At 37.4% G+C, this 20013-nt stretch overlaps 1 protein-coding gene across 1 annotated transcript in view; it reads right to left on the reverse strand.

Moving 5' to 3' along the window:
* The window catches only part of ipo9 (importin 9), a 48829-nt gene that overhangs the window by 15574 nt on the left and 13242 nt on the right, over nt 1-20013 (reverse strand). Inside the window, exons 5-17 of the mRNA XM_017450064.3 lie at nt 10908-10996; nt 10677-10763; nt 10469-10588; nt 10269-10369; nt 10026-10084; nt 9783-9934; nt 9587-9685; nt 9244-9350; nt 4303-4442; nt 4008-4167; nt 1009-1235; nt 731-879; nt 515-643 (exon numbers count right to left, since the gene is read on the reverse strand). Coding sequence (XP_017305553.1) covers nt 515-643; nt 731-879; nt 1009-1235; nt 4008-4167; nt 4303-4442; nt 9244-9350; nt 9587-9685; nt 9783-9934; nt 10026-10084; nt 10269-10369; nt 10469-10588; nt 10677-10763; nt 10908-10996 — 1619 coding nt within the window. The remainder of the gene's footprint in view (nt 1-514; nt 644-730; nt 880-1008; nt 1236-4007; nt 4168-4302; nt 4443-9243; nt 9351-9586; nt 9686-9782; nt 9935-10025; nt 10085-10268; nt 10370-10468; nt 10589-10676; nt 10764-10907; nt 10997-20013) is intronic.

Here is a 20013-nt window from a genome sequence, read left to right on the forward strand (position 1 = left end):
CACCTATCTTCTGCACTACCTGTATATCAGACACTTCCACACTAAAACTGTGTTCTGTTCGGTGCTACAATGTCACTTACTGTACCTATTGTCCTGTTTTTTTAGCACACGTCTGCACGTGCACTTTATGTAGAATGTAAGTCTTATTTAGTTCTGTGTCTCATGTGTTTAGTGTGTTGTTTTATGTAGCAGCATGGTCCTAGAGGAACGTTGTTTCGTTTCACTGTGTACTGTACCAACTGTATATGGTTGAAATGACAATAAAACCACTTGAACTTGAACAATTGTTATTTAGACCCTGATAAATAAAAATAGAACTGAAGGAGGATGTACTTCCTTTTTCAAATGAAGTCCAAAAAAGAAAATGTAAAAACCCTGTTTTGGGGGCAATATGGAAATAGGCTGCTGGAGCTATTTAATAATAATTATTTTAATTTTAAATCAATTATTATTACAACAGCTACCATCACCCATGTCATCCTTTTAAGAATGATTTGTTAATACGTCCATTTACCTGCATTGTTGCATTGTCATCAGCATTAAGGGTGCATTGGGCCACAGCAGGAAAAGCCTGGCACACAAGCATCTCAGACAGAGGTGGCTTAGTGTTCCGAACGACTGTAGTCAGGATATCAATTGCTGTCTGTTCAAGCAGAGTGATTAATCAGTGATTAAACAGTATTGAGATAATCCAGCAAAATAAACAGAAGACAAAAAAATTGTTCCGTACAGCACAAAGGCCTGAGGGAATCTTATCAGGTGGAGCCTGCATGATGCTGACGAGTGTGGGGATGAGGCGCATCTGCATTGGGCCCTGGCAGGGCTCAATCTGAGCCAGCTCCTTAAAAATATCCTGGGCCAAGGAGGCCACAACAGGATCTAGCAAAATAATGAGAAAGTAAAATGTATACATTCATATAATCAAAAATAATCAATAATTTTAAAAAGACAAGTGCCTTGTGAAACCCAAAAAGAAATGAAGGAGAATAAAAAGCAGGCTAACTTTACCATTGCTGTATTTGAGAAAGATGGCGATAGTGAGAGGGCAGATCTTATTCTCAGCACTTGTGGTAAAAGCTGGGTCCACTGTGCATAAAATGCAAAGAGTTTCCATCACCAATGTAAGGACCTCTGAACTGAACTGAGTAGCCAGTTGCACTAATCCTTCCAAAATACTTGGCAGGTAGGGCTGCAAAACATGGGTGCTGTCTGACAGCTTCAGCTGATCACAATACCTGTGGCATAAATAAATAAATAAATAAATGAATGAATGAATACACACGATCAGCCATAACAATAAAACCAGTGACAGGTAAAGTGAACAACATTCGTTATCTCATTACAATGGCAGCTGTCAAGGGGAGGGATTATATATTATATATATATATATATATATATATATATATATATATATATATATATATATATATATATATATATATATATATATATACATACATACATACATACATATATACATACATATATATACATATTCATATACACACACACACACACACACACACACACACACACACACATACACATATACACATATACACACACACAGAAATATTAGAGATGCACAGATGTATTGGCCAATAATTGGTATAGTTTAAGAACATCCGATGATCAGGGCCGATTAGATCCTGTCAATAAAAAGAGGGTGGGAAAACACATCGATTTTGTAAAGATGATGTCTCTTGTGTAGACTGATGACAAAACTTCAGTTTGTAATCTCGACACTGATCAATTTTACACCGGAAGTAGCAGCAGTGAAGCGTTTTGGCATCGAGTGTAATTTAGTTAATGTTAATTTGAGTAATGTATTTTCTGTTTATGAGACCAGTTACTGTCAAACAACTTGTTGAATGGAGAGAATAAGGTTTTTATTTGCATTTCCTTCAGAATTGTGGAATTAATTATTATTAATTTAAAAGAAGGCGTAAAAGGCAGAACTATTGGTAATCGGCTGAGAAATTCAGTATTGGTAATAATAAGTAAGTAAGTAAATACATAAATAAATAAGGCAACAAGTGAACAGTCAGCAAGCTAAATGTGCCTACAATGGGCACATGAGCATCAGAACTGGCCCATGGAGCAATAGAAGAACGTGGCCTGGTCTGATGAATCACGTTTTCTTTTACATCATGTGGATGGCTGGGGCAAAAGGAAAAGGACCATCCAAGCTGTTATCAGCATCAGGACCAAAACCAGCAATTGTCATGATATGGGGGCGTGTCAGTGCCCTTGGTATGGGGGCGTGTCAGTGCCCATGGTATGGGTAAGTTGCACATCTGTGAGGGCAGCATTAATGCAGAAAGATATGTACACATTTTGGAGCAACATACGCTGCCATCCAAAGCAGGACAACACCAAACCACATTCTGCCCGGATTACAAGCGCATGGGCTGTCTGCAGTCCTGACCTGTCTCCCATTGAGAATGTGTGGCACATTATGAAGCGCAAAATAAGGTAACGAAGGTCTTGTACAGTCACTCAGCTGAAGAAATGCTGGATGAAAGGGGGAATATTCCACTTGCTAAACTTAACCAACTGGTGGCTTCTGTGCCACTTAATAAGTGTTATTAAAATAAAGGTGATGTTACACAGTGGTAAACAGTCGACTGTCCCAACTTTTTTGGAGTGTATTGCACTCATCAGATTTGAAATGAGTGTATATTTCCAAAAATAAATTAAATTCAGCAAGTAAAACATCAAATAATCTGTTAACGATATGTTTTCAATATAGTACAGTGTGAACTGAATTTTCAAATGACTCTTTTTGTTAGGTTATTTTGCATTTTCCATATGGCCCCAACTTTTTAGGAATTGGGGTTGTATATCCCACCCCTTGACAGGTACAACTGTAACAACAATGTTATTCACTTCACCTGACAGTAGTTTTAATGCTATGGCTGATCAGTGTATATACACTGAAAATATTATACACTCTCAAAATATTAGAATAAAGAATTTGTAATACAGAAATATAGACCTTCTGAAAAGTACGTTAATTTATGTGCTCGATACTTGGACGGGGCTTTAATCCTTTTGTAGGAATTACTGCATCAGTGCTGCGTGGTATGGAGACGATCAGCCTGTGGCACTGCTGAGGTGTTCTGGAAGCCCAGGTTGCTTTGATAGCGGTCTTCAGCTCGTCTGTATTGTTGGTCTGGTGTCTCTCGTAGATTCTCTATGGGGTTCGGGTCAGGCGAGTCGGCTGGGCGATCAAGCACAGTAACACCATGGTCAGTAAACCAGTTACTAGAAGTTTTGGCACTGTGGGCAGGTGCAGAGTCCTGCTGGAAAAGGAAATCAGCATCTCCATAAAGCTCGTCAGCAGATGGAAGCATGAAGCTCTCTAAAATCTGCTGGTAGACGCTGCATCGACTCTCGACTTGAGAAAACACACTGGACCAACACCAGCAGATGACATGGCAACCCAAATCATCACTGACTGTGGAAACTTCACACTGGACTTCAAGCAGCTTGGATTCTGTTCCTCACCACCCTTCCTCCAGACTCTGGAACCTTGATTTCCAAATGAAATGCAACATTTACTTTCATCCTCCCCGTGATTGTGGTTGTGTACTGAACAAGAGTGACAGATTAAAGCCTCAGGAAACCTTCGCAGGTGTTTTGAGATAATTAGCTGATTTAGAGTCTTCTCAGGTCGGCATTTCTGTATTATAAATTCTTTATTGTAATATTTTGAGATACTGGATTTTTGATTTCTGTGAGCTGTAAGCCTTAATCATCAAGATTAAAACAAAAAAAGCCTTGAAATATTTTACTTTGTGTGTAAAGAATCTAGAACACATGATATGTTTTTAATTAAATTACGGTAAAAAATGTACTTTTCCACAATATTCTAATTTTTTGAGATGTACCTGTATACATTTTAAGCTCATTTCTTAGAGATTATCCTATAAAAAGTATTGCATGAGTAGCATGGGGGTGGGGGTGGGGGGGGGGGGGGGGGGGGGGTTGGGAGAAATACTCACCCCCAAATAGCTCGCACAGCAGAGATACGAACTGATGGTGCCTGGGTCTCATGCAGGCCGCTTACTGTTGCCTGCAGGAACTGCTGGATAAGCTCTGGGGACATAGCTGCAGTAAAGCGACTGGCTGCCCATAGAGCCCTGCCCAGCAGAAATGGAGAGGCTGCTGTGGAAAGATACATTTGGCAACTCAACAGTGATGATGGACTACAGAGGGAGTTTATGAAAATTTATGTGGATTAAATCAGCAATCTGCATGAAAATCAATCAATAAGGATTCAGAATGATTTATATTTACTTGCTAGATTGAGATCAGCAAGAATCACATTGGCAAGAAAGCCATGCATGTCAAACTGTATGCGACCGTTCTTAAAATTCTCTGTGATGATGGTCTTGACAGAGCCCAGAGCCAGCATGCAGGCTTCATGTATTTTCCACCTGCACAACACAACAGAAACACAAGGGAAAAAGTACAGTTAGACCCATTCTGAATATCTGCAATGAATATCTACAGGACCATGATGAATGTGTTACAAAATGTTTGTGAAAGAAAAGAAGGCTTCTTCTGTAGCCTCTTACCAAAATACCAAAAAAATGTTTCACCATTTACTATAGAACATATTTATTTTGTGGTTATGTGGTACATAAGGAAGTTTTATGATAAGTATGACTATAAGAAACAGATTATTCCACTTCTGCATGGTTATATTTTAAAATGTAACTGAATGACAAACAAAAAAGGCCAAATCTAAATTGTGAGTATATATGCTACGTGAGTCATTTTCATTATTCTGACACGATGCACTAGAGTAGTTATAATAAAAATAAATAAATAAATAAATGATAAAAAAATTGCCTGTTCTTGTACCTCCGCTAAACTACTATTCTAGACAGTCATTAACCACCAACACTAATCTGTTTTTCTATTATGGTTAGTGTTTGAAATTTTTTTTTTTTTTTTTTTAAACCCACTCATTTATCCTTTAAACCTTCCAGAAGATACAGTTTTGCGTACCAGCATTCTGGATTTTCCAGATTAGTAAACATTTTTGAATGTAAGGATATTTGGAAGGAAGCTCAAGACAATAATCATATCTGATTTGAGAGAAACATTGAGTTCATTGTGGTGTGTTTGGCAGAGCTTGTTGCTGTGCATGAAACTCGGAAACCAGACATACATGGGTGTTTTGGTTCTGAGATGCAAAACATAGTCGCTTTCAATCCTCCAGATGCACATAAAATAGGTAAGTAAGTACGTGAACCACTGCTTCTGCACATGCACACAAATTCACATATCAAGTATAAACCCTCGGTTTTGTATCAGGCTGCATCACACACCTTAGTGCAGATAATTTTACTATAATACCCCTTGTTGTGGTTTATTATTTGTGTATTATTCAAAGCTGGATGAGACAACTTACCCTTTCCACTACAGTGGTAAATCAGTGCAAAGAATATTCCTTCGGCTGGTAGGTAGTGATGATTCACACTAGCGCGGCACAATTAATCGAATATTGATCGCGATTACGATTATGACCGCCACGTGTACATGAACATGATCAACTGCGATATTGACGTTTAAAGTTCGTTCTCCGCTCATAGAAAACTCAGCTGCAGTTCAAAATCAAGCCATCATAGAGTGGCGCAGGGATGACGCCAAAACCCGGAAACGAGTTAGCATTATAGCCCTTCAGAGCGTGCTCCAGTGCTTTATTGGTAAATTTCACACTTATATAGTGCTTTTATCCAAAGCACCCATCATTCACCTCCATCTCATTCACCCATTCACACACACACCCCAATGGTAGCAGCCATGCAAGGCACTAACTTGCCATCAGGAGCAACTTGGGGTTCAGTGTCGTGCCCGAGGACACTTCGGCATGTGGAGTCATGTGGGCTGGGAATTGAACCGCCAACCCTACGATTAGTGGACAACCCGCTCTACCACCTGAACCACAGCCGCCCTGGAGGCTCACTCACTGCAGAGACACTCAATGTTATCTCCCAAGTCAGGATCACACAAGATATTCTGACTTACCAGGGCACATCCCTGGTGTGAATTGTTTGAGTCCCTAATCATTTGTACAGTTTCTGAAGCGTGCCTGCTTCGGAAACTGTAAAAATGATTAGGGACTCAAACAATTCACACCAGTGTTTACCATCTGCAGACAAATGGGCTGATCGAATGGTTTAATCAAATGCTTAAAAAATAATGATGCATAAATTCATTCACAGTGATGTTTGGAATTGGGATAAGTGGCTCAAAACTCTGTTTGCAGTACAAGAGGTCCTACCTCTTGGGACCCACATGAAGGTCCCACCTTCATGTGGTTTTCAAATTTGAATTATTGTAGGGCACAAGCCTCGTGGCATCATAGACGTCATCAAGGAAAATCGTGAGGAGGGACCTTCTAACAGCAAAAATGAAATTCAGTAAGTTCTGGACCTGAGAGCAAAACTACACACCTTAAGTCACCTAACCCGGGAGAATGTGTGTAAAAAGTTGAAAAATGTAAAGCAAAACAAAAACTAGAAGGCAAAAGTTTTTGAACAAAATTTGATATTGGCTTGGCTGAGCCTGCTAAACACACTAAAACAGTAAAATGATAAGTGTTTTGCGTTCATTGATTTAAAAATCTTAAAAAGTTTAACAGTTATGCGTGTAAAGGTTAAAAGGCTAAAAGTGTCTAATATGTAAAGGATAAAAATTGTACAAATGCTGAAACATGTTTAAAAGGTTAAGAATGCTAAAAACACTGCTATAACATTCCATGTGGTTGCTATGCAAAACTAGTTTGTTGCTAATGTTTTGCCAGCTGGTTGCTAGGCTAACCCAGCTGACTAGGGTGCTGCTAGGTCATTGCTATGCTAACCATTTTGGTTAGTAGAGCGTTGCTAAGTGGTTGCTATGCTATCCCAGCTGGTTGCTACAGTGTTGTCAGGTGGCAGTTAAGGGGGTCCCTGGTGATTGCTATGGAGGTTCTAGGATATTTCAACATGATCCCAGTTGGTTGCAAGTTTGTAGCTAGTTGATGAAGGTCTTCATAGTGATTAAAAGTGTCTGTGAATAAATTTGTATGAGTGGATGGATAGATGAAAAAGGGAAATAAAGTTAAGTGCATTAAAATGATACATAGTTAGTAGATAGTTTTGTACAGGAGTGTATGAGAGAGTGAATGATGAACGTGTAGACACAATATCTCCATGTCAAAAATTGTGGCCCGGGAAAACAAGATTTTTTTTTGCGGCGAGAAGCAGAAGCTCTTTTAAGCAAACCCAATTAAGAAGAACATTATGTTGGCAACAATTTAGATTTTTAGGTAAATCACTATCGAGGAAAGATCAGTGATGTAATATTGCTTTTATTATACAACAATATTTATATCCATACACACATACACTTACTGCTCACTTTAATAGAAAAACCTGTACACCTGCTCATTTATGCAGTTATCCAATCAGTGGCTTACTCAATGTTTTTGGTTTTTCACACCATTCTGCATAAAAACTAGAGACTGTTGTGTGCGAAATTCCCAGGAGACTAGTAGTTTCTGAAATACTCAAACCAGCCCATATGGCACCAACATCCCTACATGGCACAGCCCTCATCCCAATTCATTCAAAAGGTGGTAAAATGCAGTTGAGATCAAGGATCTGTTCAGGCCACTAGAGTTCTTCCACACCAACCTTGGCAAAGCACGTCTTCATAAATCTCAATTTGTGCAAAGTCATGCTGTAATAGGTTTGGGCTCAGCCCCTTAGAATCAGTGAATCTCTTAATGCTACAGCATACAAAGTCAATTGTATACTTCCAGCTTTGTGGCTCGGTTAGGGGAACACCCATATATGGCTGTGACTGTCATGCATCAACAACATATATATTTTGGTCATGTAGTATATTAGCTGTTATGCTGAAGAGCGAGCCGTCAGAATTTAAGATCACAGATCTTAGAGAATTAGTACACAGAGATTAATAATTTTCCTTATTCATTCATCTATTAATTCATCATCAGTAACTAATCTCTATGTCAATTGAAATCAGATGGTGCTTTTCCTCTATTAATTAAAAATAAAAGAAAACCCAAACCTCAACACTGTTTAAATTACTCATTTGTTTATATTTGTGACAACTGGATTGACTGAAATCAGTCTAGAGCTAAGTGTTATGTGGTGGGGGAAAAGAAGAAGAAGAAGAAAAAAAAACAACCACCAAGGAACAGTGCCCTGGCATTGTAGGACTGCCCAAATGGCTTCAATACTGTATTTCAATCTACCACAGGGAGATCAAACGTATGGTCAGTGGGTCATAAATGGTTCTGATCCAGCCCGATTAATATTGAGCAACAAACACAGCTACTGTCAAAATGTGCTATTGACATGTAATTCTACATTAGTAAGCTAAAGATCTACCTCACTATTATGCCTTATTTTTGTATATTCATGGCATATAATCCCAATTTCAGTTTCTGGCTAGAACACAAAATGCAGAAAGTTCAAGGGGGTGAATACTTACGCAAGCCACCGTATGAATATATGGTTAAACCATAATTTGAAAAAATATCTTCTTTTTTTTTGGCTAATGAAATGTAGTCTGTTCATCTGTTTTGTGGGTGAAACAGATGATATATACCTTTTAGATAACTGCCAGTAAATTTAAGGGGGTTGGTGATGTGCTAATGACTTGACATTTGATTAAGTAAAATGGGAGCCTTTGCCTAAAATTAAGACACCCCTGATCTCTCCAGAAATAAAGGCCCACTGGGTATTACATTATAATGGGTTTTTGTTGTTAGTTAATGTAAACAACTTATTATGTCTACAAATATTTGCAGCCTTACAGTGTTTTCAACAGTGACAAAGATTAATCGGATTAATCAGATGATCTACTGCGGTCAACTCCGATACATCTCCCTCGCAACTTAAGTATTTCTTGGAAATTTTATGTTAGCTAGAAATTGAATTCATGTGAAATATTCTTCATGAGCATGTGCATTTTTTTTTTAAAAATTCAAATGCACCAAGCACTTCAGGTGGTGATCAGGGGTCTTCAATTTTATTCTCAAAGGGTGAAGCAAGCAGGAGTCCCCTGATTTTGCTTAAGCAGTTTATCTTGGTCTCGCAAATAAATGATCAAATTTGGCTGCAATGAAAACCAGCAGCAACTTCGGCTATTTGTGGAGAAGATGGAACAGCTTTAGTGAAATAACATAGCTTCAGTAGTCTCTGTTTTTAAACCTACCAGTGCTCACTTCCAGCATTCCTGGCCTGCTCCGCCTCCTGGAGGTGTCTTGTTGCAGCTGCAGCTAAAGCTACAGCACTCTCATTCTGGAACTCTGCTGCAACAACCTGACACATATGACAGCGCCAGTAAAAGGTAAATGAGGAGATGAGATCAAGCACAGGCTTTCATCAATGGTTTAACCAAAACTCTGTGCAAATTTCTATAATGAAATTGCTATTAATGTAATATGATTTTACAATTTTACAGTTATGTATAAAACATTTAGATAAATCTAAGCTGATAGCTTTCATTCAATTATTATTTTCAGACAACAGAACCCCCCACTTTTTTCTTTTTTTACCAGCAATAAATCTTGAGCAGATATTCGAACAGAATACGAAAAGGTGTCATCATCTTCATCCTCAACAAACTGCTGCGGATTCGCTGTCCACACTTTAATCTGTATTATGAGCCAACATGATTACTAATAAATAGAATACCAACATTCAAGCAGCAAATTCAGATGCAGAAACAGAGACATAGAAAAGTGAGCATACCTGATCCTCTGTGATCTGCATATAGAGGATAATGTAATAGATGAGTTCAGGAAGAGCTTTCCTTACTGTGCTCTTAAACTTATTGTTATCCAGCAATGTGTGTACAAATTCAAAGATACTGAAGACCAGGTTCTCAAAGCCAAGGACTTCTCCTGCACAGAGGATCCAGAGATCTGCCGTTACGGTCTAACTTTTACAATAATCATACTATAATTATGAATTTTTTGCATACAAACCACATACCATCAGAGTCAACAGGATCATCCACTTCTTCTGTGTAGTTAACCTCTGTTCTCACATAAGTAAGCACTTGGTTAAGAAAATATTAAATGTAAAAATTGGTTATCTGTGTACCCGTAATGTTGCATTAAACTACAAAACACACACACCTGCTCTGAAAACCAAAAAAACTATAACATGAAGAACTATAACATGAAGTTAATTAATATATATATAAACAATCTTAAGAGTAAGATAAAAGGATATAAAGAAGCACTTTCTGTCAGTGTATTCCACACAATGGGAAGAATCTGTTGCATGGAAGACACCATGCGTTTAGGAAAGTTCTTCACAAGAGCAGTCACTGCCTATTAGAAAAAGTCAAAAAAATAAATGAAGCATTGAACTGTCCCAACAACAGAAAGCATCCTACAATATTTACTTGCAGGACAAAACAATTCTCTTGCCTTCAAGACCTCCATCTTAAGGCCACTGTCTGAAGTGGGTCCATCCGGCATCTGCACAGCTTGCACAAGTGCCTCAGTGAACTGTTCTACCACAGGGAAAAAAAAGGCTTTGGCAGAACCCTGAAAGTAAGAATGAAGAGACGTTTGTAAGAAACCCAGTTCTTGGAATGAAGCCAATAATTTAATCCTTCCCCCAAAATAATCTCACTTTTTCAAATACTTCAATAGCAGAGATTAGGTTGGCACAAGTTGTAAATATTTCAACTGCTCTGGATCGCGTGCGAATGCTGTAGACCTGCATTAAAACAGATTTTAAGAAATAGTTTAATTATTATTTTAAAACAAGTCCTAATTTTTTTTAATTATACTTTGTACCATGACAAAGTCATCATACAGTATTTTTCAGTTACAGCGTTACTATAGAAACTTAATCCAATACCTCTGCCATGGTGAAAATTTTATACATCTCTGGCAAAATGACTGGTGCAACCAGCGGCATCTGTGTGTCTGTGACTTCTCTGGTGAACTCTACAAAAGGGAATCATGGTTAAAATTTAGATTTCCATGACATGGGTATATCTGTGACACACTCTCTTTACAGTAAATAAAATATATTTTTAAAATAATACAGTTGAGGCCAAATGTTTACATAAATTTAGGATAAAAGTAATAAAATTCCATTTTTCACAACTCCACACATTTCATATTTCCATACATTACCTGTGTGAAGTCAATTAGGGTATCTACACTCACCATCCACTTTATTAGTAACACCTGTACATTCATGCAGTTATCTAATCAGCCAATGATGTGGCAGCAATGCAAAGCATAAATTCATGCAGACACAGGTCAAGAGCTTTGGGTAATCTTCACAATAAACAACAGAATGAAGAAAAAGAATGATCTCTGTGACACTGACCATGGCATGGATATTGGTACCAGATGGACTGGTTTTGAGTACCTCTGATACGTATTTCCTAGGATTTTCACACAGAACAGTAACTAGAGTTTACACAGAATGGTGTGAAAAACAAAAGGAGTGAGTGACAATTCTGTGGGTGGAAAAGCCGTGTTAAGAGAGGTCAGAGGAAAGTGGCGGGATTGGTTTGAGCTGCCAGGAACAATACAGTAACTCAAATAATCACTCTTGTGCGCATTATGCACAACTAGGCTAACAAACAAAAGCAATGCTATAAAAGCAAAGACATCGTCTCCCGTCTCCCATTCATTTATCAGTTTCATTAGCAGACCACATGATCGACATGACATTTGAAACAGCCCGTACAAGTACATGAGATAGGATTTGCAGGACATTTGCGCCTGAGAACATACAGTATTCAGCAAAAGACGAATGTAATAAATGTGCATAACACCTTTCTTCTAACAGAAATGATGTATGAAATCTCACAAATGGTCGCGGAAGACATGTTCAAAAAGCCAGGTGAAAACAAATGCATGAGGACCAAGAGCAACAGTCTCAACTGTACGACAAAGTCACTCCGCAACAGGAATTGCACCAGGAGATAAAATGTGGCAAGGACCCTTTAAGGTCACGCGGTCTGGTGAAGGGATAGACAAGGCTCAAAATTGCAACCATTTTGGCCGCATATGGTCCTGAAATTTAATCTGTGTGACCTCAAAATATATTTGGGAGCATTTGTGTGAGTGCAAATAATTGTTGTGGTGCGACTGGTTTTCATTTCTCTACAAAACGTTCGCCAATTACTGCACAGTATGTGCCTGCTGTGAGCCTACAGAGACTGGTCCACCGTTCTATCCAATGTTAGAGAACCAATTCAACTTCATCTTTACATTCTTAACTTTAATGGAGCCTTTAGATGACAGGGAGCTAACTAGCACACAAAATGTAAAGTGCTAAAGAGAGAAGATGAAAAAAAAAATCACAGATTTCTTTTGAGAGCTGCCTAAAGTTACAGATAATGTAACTCCTGTCACAGGTGATGGCAATCATGTGGTGAACGTGGATCCAAAAGCAGAAAAAGTCTTACGGTTTTCGGAGAGAGTGGCTGAAAGACTGTGGGACAGAGGTTGTAGGTAACACTGCGTTCACCACTGAACAAACACTTCAAGCAAGAGTGGGGGTGATTTAAATTAAAGAAATCTGCTATATTTTGATATTTACCTACATATAATTTTATATATATATATATAATTTTATATATATATATATATATATATATATATAAAATTTTATATATATATATATATATATATATATATATATATATATATATATATATATATATATATATATATATATATATATATATATATATATAAATAAAACACACACACACACACACACACACACATACATATATATATATATATATATATATATATATATATATATATATATATATATATATATATATATATATATATATATATATATATTACACATATACACATACACATACACACTATCTCACAAGAGTGAGTACACTCCTCACATTTTTGTAAATATTGGATTATATCTTTTCATGTGACAGCGCTGAAGAAATGACACTTTGCTACAATGTAAAGTAGTGAGTGTACAGCTTGTGTAACAGTGTAAATGTGCTGTCCAATCAAAATACCTCAACACACAGCCACTAATGTCTAAACCGCTGAAAAAGCAAAAGTTGCCAAAAAAGTTACACCCCTAAGTGAAAATGTCTATATTGGGCCCAATTAGTCATTTTCCCTCCCTGGTGTCATGTGACTTTTTAGTGTTACAAGGTCTCAGGTGTGATAAATTTGGTGTCATCGCTCTCACACTCCCTCATACTAGTCACTGGAAGTTCAACATGGCACCTCATGGCAAAGAACTCTCTGAGGATCTGAAAAAAAAGAATTGTTGCTCTACAAAGATGGCCTAGGCTATAAGAAGATTGCCAAGACCCTGACACTGAGCTGCAGCACGGTGGCCAAGACCATACAGCGGTTTAACAGGACAGGTTCCACTCAGAACAGGCCTCGCCATGGTCCACCAAAGAAGTTGAGTGCACGTGCTCAGCATCATAATAATGGTGGCCACACAAAATATTGACACTTTGGGCCCAATTTGGACATTTTCACTTAGGGGTGTACTTACTTTTCTTGCCAGCGGTTTAGACATTAATGGCTGTGTGTTGAGTTATTTTGAGGGGACAGCACTTGTGCTCCTAATTACAAAAATTTAGGAGCACAGTCAAAATTTAGGAGCACAGTTGAAGTTTTTTTTTTTATATAGAGATGATAACATTAATGTGCCACAATATAACAAACAAGTAGCATGAGAAAACTTGAGCTGGTCAATTATGACAGAATTTAGGATCATAGTGTGAGCCATGACACATTAATTTACCTTCTGATAAACTAAATCTAATATTTTCAGTTAATTTTACAGGGTGTATGTAAAAAAACAACTGTTAACCTGTTCCACCTTGTAAACAAATACCTCAATGTTCAGTCTTTGAAGTCTGCTCCTCTTAAACATATTCAAAGCTATCCTATTAGATAGGGATGCACAAAATGTTTGGCAACAGAAATTATCCGGCCGAAAATAGCAAAAAAAAAAAAAAAAAAAAAAAAAAAAAAAAAAAAAAAAAAAAACACTTACGGCCGAATAAATTTGACCGAACAATGACGTGTTTGATGACGCGCCAAATAACCTAACAACCAGAGTGAGATGAGAATTTCACGACCTCCACTTCCGGCAGCGCACTCAGAGCGATGAGGGGGCGCGCGCATGCACGAGCGCATGCTCTTCGGATGTTGACAACCGTGACATTGTTTACTGTGGACACGTGTGTTAGTTTTGTTTCTGTTCTGGAGTATTCCATCACGTTACGAGACGTAAGGGAGTAGAGTACGGAAGCAGGTAAAGACGTATTTATTTAAGGGAACATAACATTAACAACGTATCTAACTCTACTCTACCTACTATAATACTCGGCGAGGTGTACAGAGTGTTCCATTCTTTCAGCAGTCAGTTATAGGCCTAACATAGGATATTCAAGGGGCTCAAAGATGACCACATCAAAATATTTTTATTTTACTCGTTTATTTATTTAAAGTTCTATTGTGCCATGATGGTAGCCAATAACTGCTGGAATGAAAAAAAAAATGTTCAGTGTTAAATAAATATTTTGAAATTGTAGTTTTTGTAATTTATTTTGTTCTTTGAAAAGCAAGACAAAATAGTAAAAAGCACATTCTGACTATTTAATTTATGCAATGGTGAAAAAAATGGAAAAAATGGAAAAAACGGTATTCGGCTAAGAATTTTCATTTCGGTGCATCCCTACTATTACATTTTCCACTGTCATGGTTTTGGGCTGGAGTCAGTTCTCGAACCGCTCTGTGTATATTGTGTATTTATCTGAATAATCTCATATAGGATGTGATTGGGTGAGTTCATTTACCCATCAGATGCAAAGCGCTTTAGTTTAATGGTGTTTATTACCGATGCTCCGATCAGGATTTTTACAGCTGAAACCGATCCACATACCAATCTTTTTTTGTTTAAACTTTATTCAGGAGGTCATAAACAGTTAAATGTAAGCTCTATGCTCATGGTCACTGAATTGATTTGAATTAAAATAATAGCAATGAGAAATACTGTTGGTTAATTGACTAATAAACATCATAAAAAATTTTTTATATATATATTTTAAACAAGGAGTCCTAATTAAAAGTAGATTGACACAAAAATGATCCATATTAGCAAAAAGGCTAATAGCTTTCTAAGGAAATAGTGAACTAAGCTTAATGTCAAATTGATATTAAATGCAACCCATAGTAATTAAGCATTATTTCATTTCTCATTTTATTTATATTTTATGAAGTTTATGAAGAAAGGATTATTTTTGATAGAACACACGAATACAAACACTTAAAAGTTACTTAGCATTTATGTATTTACTGACTGTTTATAATTAAAGCACTTTTTAAGCACTACTAGATTGCTAGATTAAAAAATGGCTAAAAAAAATTCAGGTTAAATGAATGTTCACTAACGTGTGTATTCTGCAAAACCAGATTTGAGATTTGTCGTTTTACTGAAAATAGTATTAACTGCCACACACACACACACACACACACACACACACACACACACAACATTGCTTATGATACTACCGTAAATAACTAAAAAAAAACAAAAAACAGTGGCATTCGGTGGTATTTTGAAGCTTTAGTATAGCAATACTACCATAGAACCGGGTTACCGTGCAACCCTAACAAATATAAATATATTGAGCAAAGAAGGCTGTGAAAAATTGTATTTATTGTTTAACCATTTGATCAAGAGAATAACAAAAATACTCTGCTCTCATGAACAGCAAACAAAATATCTTTGTTATATACACACACATATACATAAATATATATATATATATATATATATATATATATATATATATATATATATATATATATATATATATATATATATGTATGTGTGTGTGTGTGTGTGTGTGTGTGTGTGTGTGTGTGTGATAATTATTGGCACCCTTTTAGTCAATACTTTGTGCTACCTCCCTTTGCCAAGATAACAGCTCCGAGTCTTCTCCTATAACACCTGATGAGGTTGGACAATACATGACGAGGGATCTGAGAGCGTTCCTTCATACAGAATCTCTCCAGATCCTTCACATTTCGAGATCCATGCTGGAGGACTCTCCTCTTCAGTTCACCCCACAGGTTTTCTATGATGTTCAGGTCAGGGGACTGGGATGGTCATGACGGGACCTTGATTTTGTGGTCAGTAAACCATTTCTGTGCAGATTTTGATGTATGTTTTGGATCATTGTCCTGCTGGAGGATCCAACCACGGCCGATTTTAATCTCTCTGGCAGAGGCAGTCAGGTTTTCATTTAATATCTGTTGATATTTGATAGAGTCCATGATGCCATGTATCCTAACAAAATGTCCAGGTCCTCTGGGTGCCTGAAAGTATTTTCTACATAGCTGCATAAATATGACCTAAAACATCAAAAGGTTTTTCACATAAGTACTAAAAGTAGAAAAAGAGAATCCAAGCAAACAAATGAGAAAAAAATATTATACTTGATCATTTATTCATTGAGGAAAACAATCCAATATTACATAAGTGAGTGGCAAAAGTATGTGAACCTCTAGGATTAACAGTTAATTTGAAAGTGAAACTAGGTGTTTTCAATTAATCAGGTGGGAGTGAGTGTCCTGTTTTATTTAAAGAACAGAGATCTATCAAAAGTCTGATCTTTACAACACGTTTGTGGAAGTGTATCATGGTAGAAACTAGGGCTGCACAATTAATCGGATATCGATCTCAATTATGATTTTGACTGCCCACGATTACATGAACATGATCAACTGCGATACTGACGTTTAAATTTTGTCCTCCACTCATAGAAAACTCCACTGCAGATCAAATCAAGCGCTTCCTAAACTTGCCAGTCACCATAGAGCGGCGCAGGGATGACCTCATTTTGTAGTGCCAAAACCCGGACAAGAGTTAGCATATTAGCGCCTGATCTGCCAGCTTCCATGCGAGCTCCAGTGCTTGCGTGAGGGGAAATCATGACACTAACATGTTGCTAAATGGCACTACAGAGGTTGTCGGGGACATTAAAACGTCATCATGTCGAACAGGAAAAAACTTTGCAGATAAACTTGGGACTCTACAGTGCGACCGTTTCACTTGCATTTGCGACTGAAAAGTACTTTGTGCGACAGTGAATAAATATTTATTTGCACCGGTGTGAGCGAGTTTTATAATAAAATAAAAGTTTTTCAGAGTTTTATAATAAAATCGGAATAAAAACTACAGGAAGTGCAAAATGCATCTACACCGAGCAACAGTTACTTTCACACTGCTTTTCATCTCCTCAGACAACCGAACAAGTTTCTAACTACTGCAGAGAAGCCATTATGATGAGTACCAATGTACATCATCTGCTTCTCTCAACTTTAAATTCTAACTTCTTTATTAAATAATTCCTCACCAATTATAATCAAGAGTAGCAACTGTTCAGTCTGTAAACAGACAGTACACTGCCACTCTCCTTCACCAACTATAATAGACAGCACATTCACTTCATTTAATCTCACGGTTGCCAGATATCACTAGAAAATTCAACTCCAGTTTTCATGTTTTGATTTAATCCCCCAAAAGCGATTTGCATCTGACGGATAAATGAACTCACCCTATCACATCCTATATGAGATTATTCAGATATCTACACAATACACACAGAGCGGTTGGAGAACTGACTCCAGCCCAGAACCTTGACAGTGGAAAATGTCTAATAATGTAGCTTTAAATATATTTAAGAGGAGCAGACTTCAAACACTGAACATTGAGGTTTATTGTATTTGTTTACAAGGTGGAACAGGTTAACGGTGGTTTTTTTTGCATACAGTCTATAACATTAACTGAAAATATTATATTTAGTTTATCAGAAGGTAAATGAATGTGTCATGGTTCACACTATGTTCCTAAATTCTGTCATAATTGACCAGCTCAAGTTTTCTCATGCCCTTTTTGAAATAATCCAAAAGCCTAGGTGAAAATCCTATTGGGTTTTTGTGGAGGGAACCGGTGTGATGATAACTTCTGGGTTCCGGTAGAAAATGACGTCACTACTGCACCTCTCTATTGGGTGATTTGTCTGCGTCTCTCCTCCTGTAAACACTGACTACGTTTACATGGACAGCAGTAATCTAATTATTGACCTTACTCTGAGTAAGATAATAATGTGATTAAGGTGTTTACATGAGTCGCTTTTAGAATACTCCTGTCATGTTCCCGTTTGACATGTTATAGAACATTAGATTAACAGCACGTCATTACGTCACTGCACCACACCGTCCAACGCTCCCTCCAGAATTTCACGTATCAACATACAGTTCATCTTCGTTATGGTACCGTATACAGTTTTGGGTGTTTTTATGAACGCTTTAAGTGCAGTTAATTATTTGTCATGCTGTACATGCAAATAGACGACTGCTTGAAGCTGTGGGCTGCGTCCCAAACCGCGTTCTTACCGTCTATATAGTAGCTGAGATGCATGTATTTTTCCCCACTACAGGCCTATAGTAGGCAAGTATGCAGATTGGGACGCCGTAAAGTGTTGAGAACTGCCTTGTGTCATCGTGTCCTGTCGCAAAATGTGATGAAATCTCTCACATGATGTTAATGTGATTAAGGTGTTTACATGTCTGTTTACATGTTATTAATGCGACTAAAACAGGAATACTCCACAAGACTTAATTCGATTAGTGTTTACTTCGAGTATGACCTTAATCAGATTAAGGTAATTAAAAATTGCTGTTTACATGGTAGTTTCTGAGTATTGTCTTAATCGAGTTAATAGTGGATTATTGTTGTCCATGTAAACGCACTGTTATTGCCTTTCTGCATTCGCCTAAATTGTTTTCATTTGGTTTATATTGTTATATTTGATGCATATTTTCATTTGGTTGATGGCATTTTTATTTTTACTTATCCTATATTTTGGGTACAATTTTATTTATATTTTGCTTCTACGAGATGATGCACTTTAAGGATCGGTCTAATTTGATGTAAAGATTTGTACATTAGCAGGAATGTAGCACGACATGGAGGTGAAAGCAGCGGTCTGTTTATTTAAATGTGAAAGTGCAATATAAATATGTCGTACCTAAAAATCAATCAATAATCGTGATCTCAATATGGATCAAAATAATCGTGATTATCATTTTGGCCATAATCGTGCAGCCCTAGTAGAAACAAAAGAGATTACCAAGGACTTCAGAAAAAGAGTTGTTGATGCTTATCAGGCAGGAAAAAGTTACAAAACTATCTCTAAAGAGTTTGGATTCTAGACCTCCCCAGGAGTGGTCGACCAAAAAAGATCACACCAAGAGCAAGATGTGTAATAGTCCATAAAGTCAACTAAAGGCCTCTCTCACATTGGCTAATGTTAATGTTCATGAGTCCACCACTAGTAGAACAGTGAACAACGGTGTTGTGCATGGCAGGGTTGCAAGGAAAAAGCCATTGCTCTCCGAAAAGAACATTGCTGTCCATTTTCTGTTTTTTTAGAGATCACATGGACAGTCCAGAAGGCTACAGAAAAATGTTTTATGGCCAGGAGTCCAAAATATAACTTTTTGGTTTAAATGAGAAGGGTTATATTTGAGGAGAAGATAAGACTACATCCCAGCATAAGAAAGCGATCCCATCTGTGAAACATGATGGTGGTAGTATCATGGTTTGGGCCTGTTTTGCTGCATCTGGGCCAGAATAACTTGCCATCATTGATGCAAAAATAAATTCAGAATTATACCAGCAAATTCTAAAGGAAAACATCAGGACATCTGTCCATGAGCTGAATCTCAAAAGTGGGTCATAAAATGTTGTGGAAGAACCTGAAGCAAGCAGTTCATGTGAGAAAACAACATCCCAGAGTTGAAGCTGTTCTGTACTGAGGAATGGGCTAAAATACCTCCAAACCAATGTGCAGGACTGATCAACAGTTACTGGAAACATTTAGCTGCAGTTATTGCTGCACAAGGGGGTCACATTGGATACT

Source organism: Ictalurus punctatus, chromosome 21 (genome assembly GCF_001660625.3).
Source record: "Ictalurus punctatus breed USDA103 chromosome 21, Coco_2.0, whole genome shotgun sequence".
NCBI lineage: Eukaryota > Metazoa > Chordata > Actinopteri > Siluriformes > Ictaluridae > Ictalurus > Ictalurus punctatus.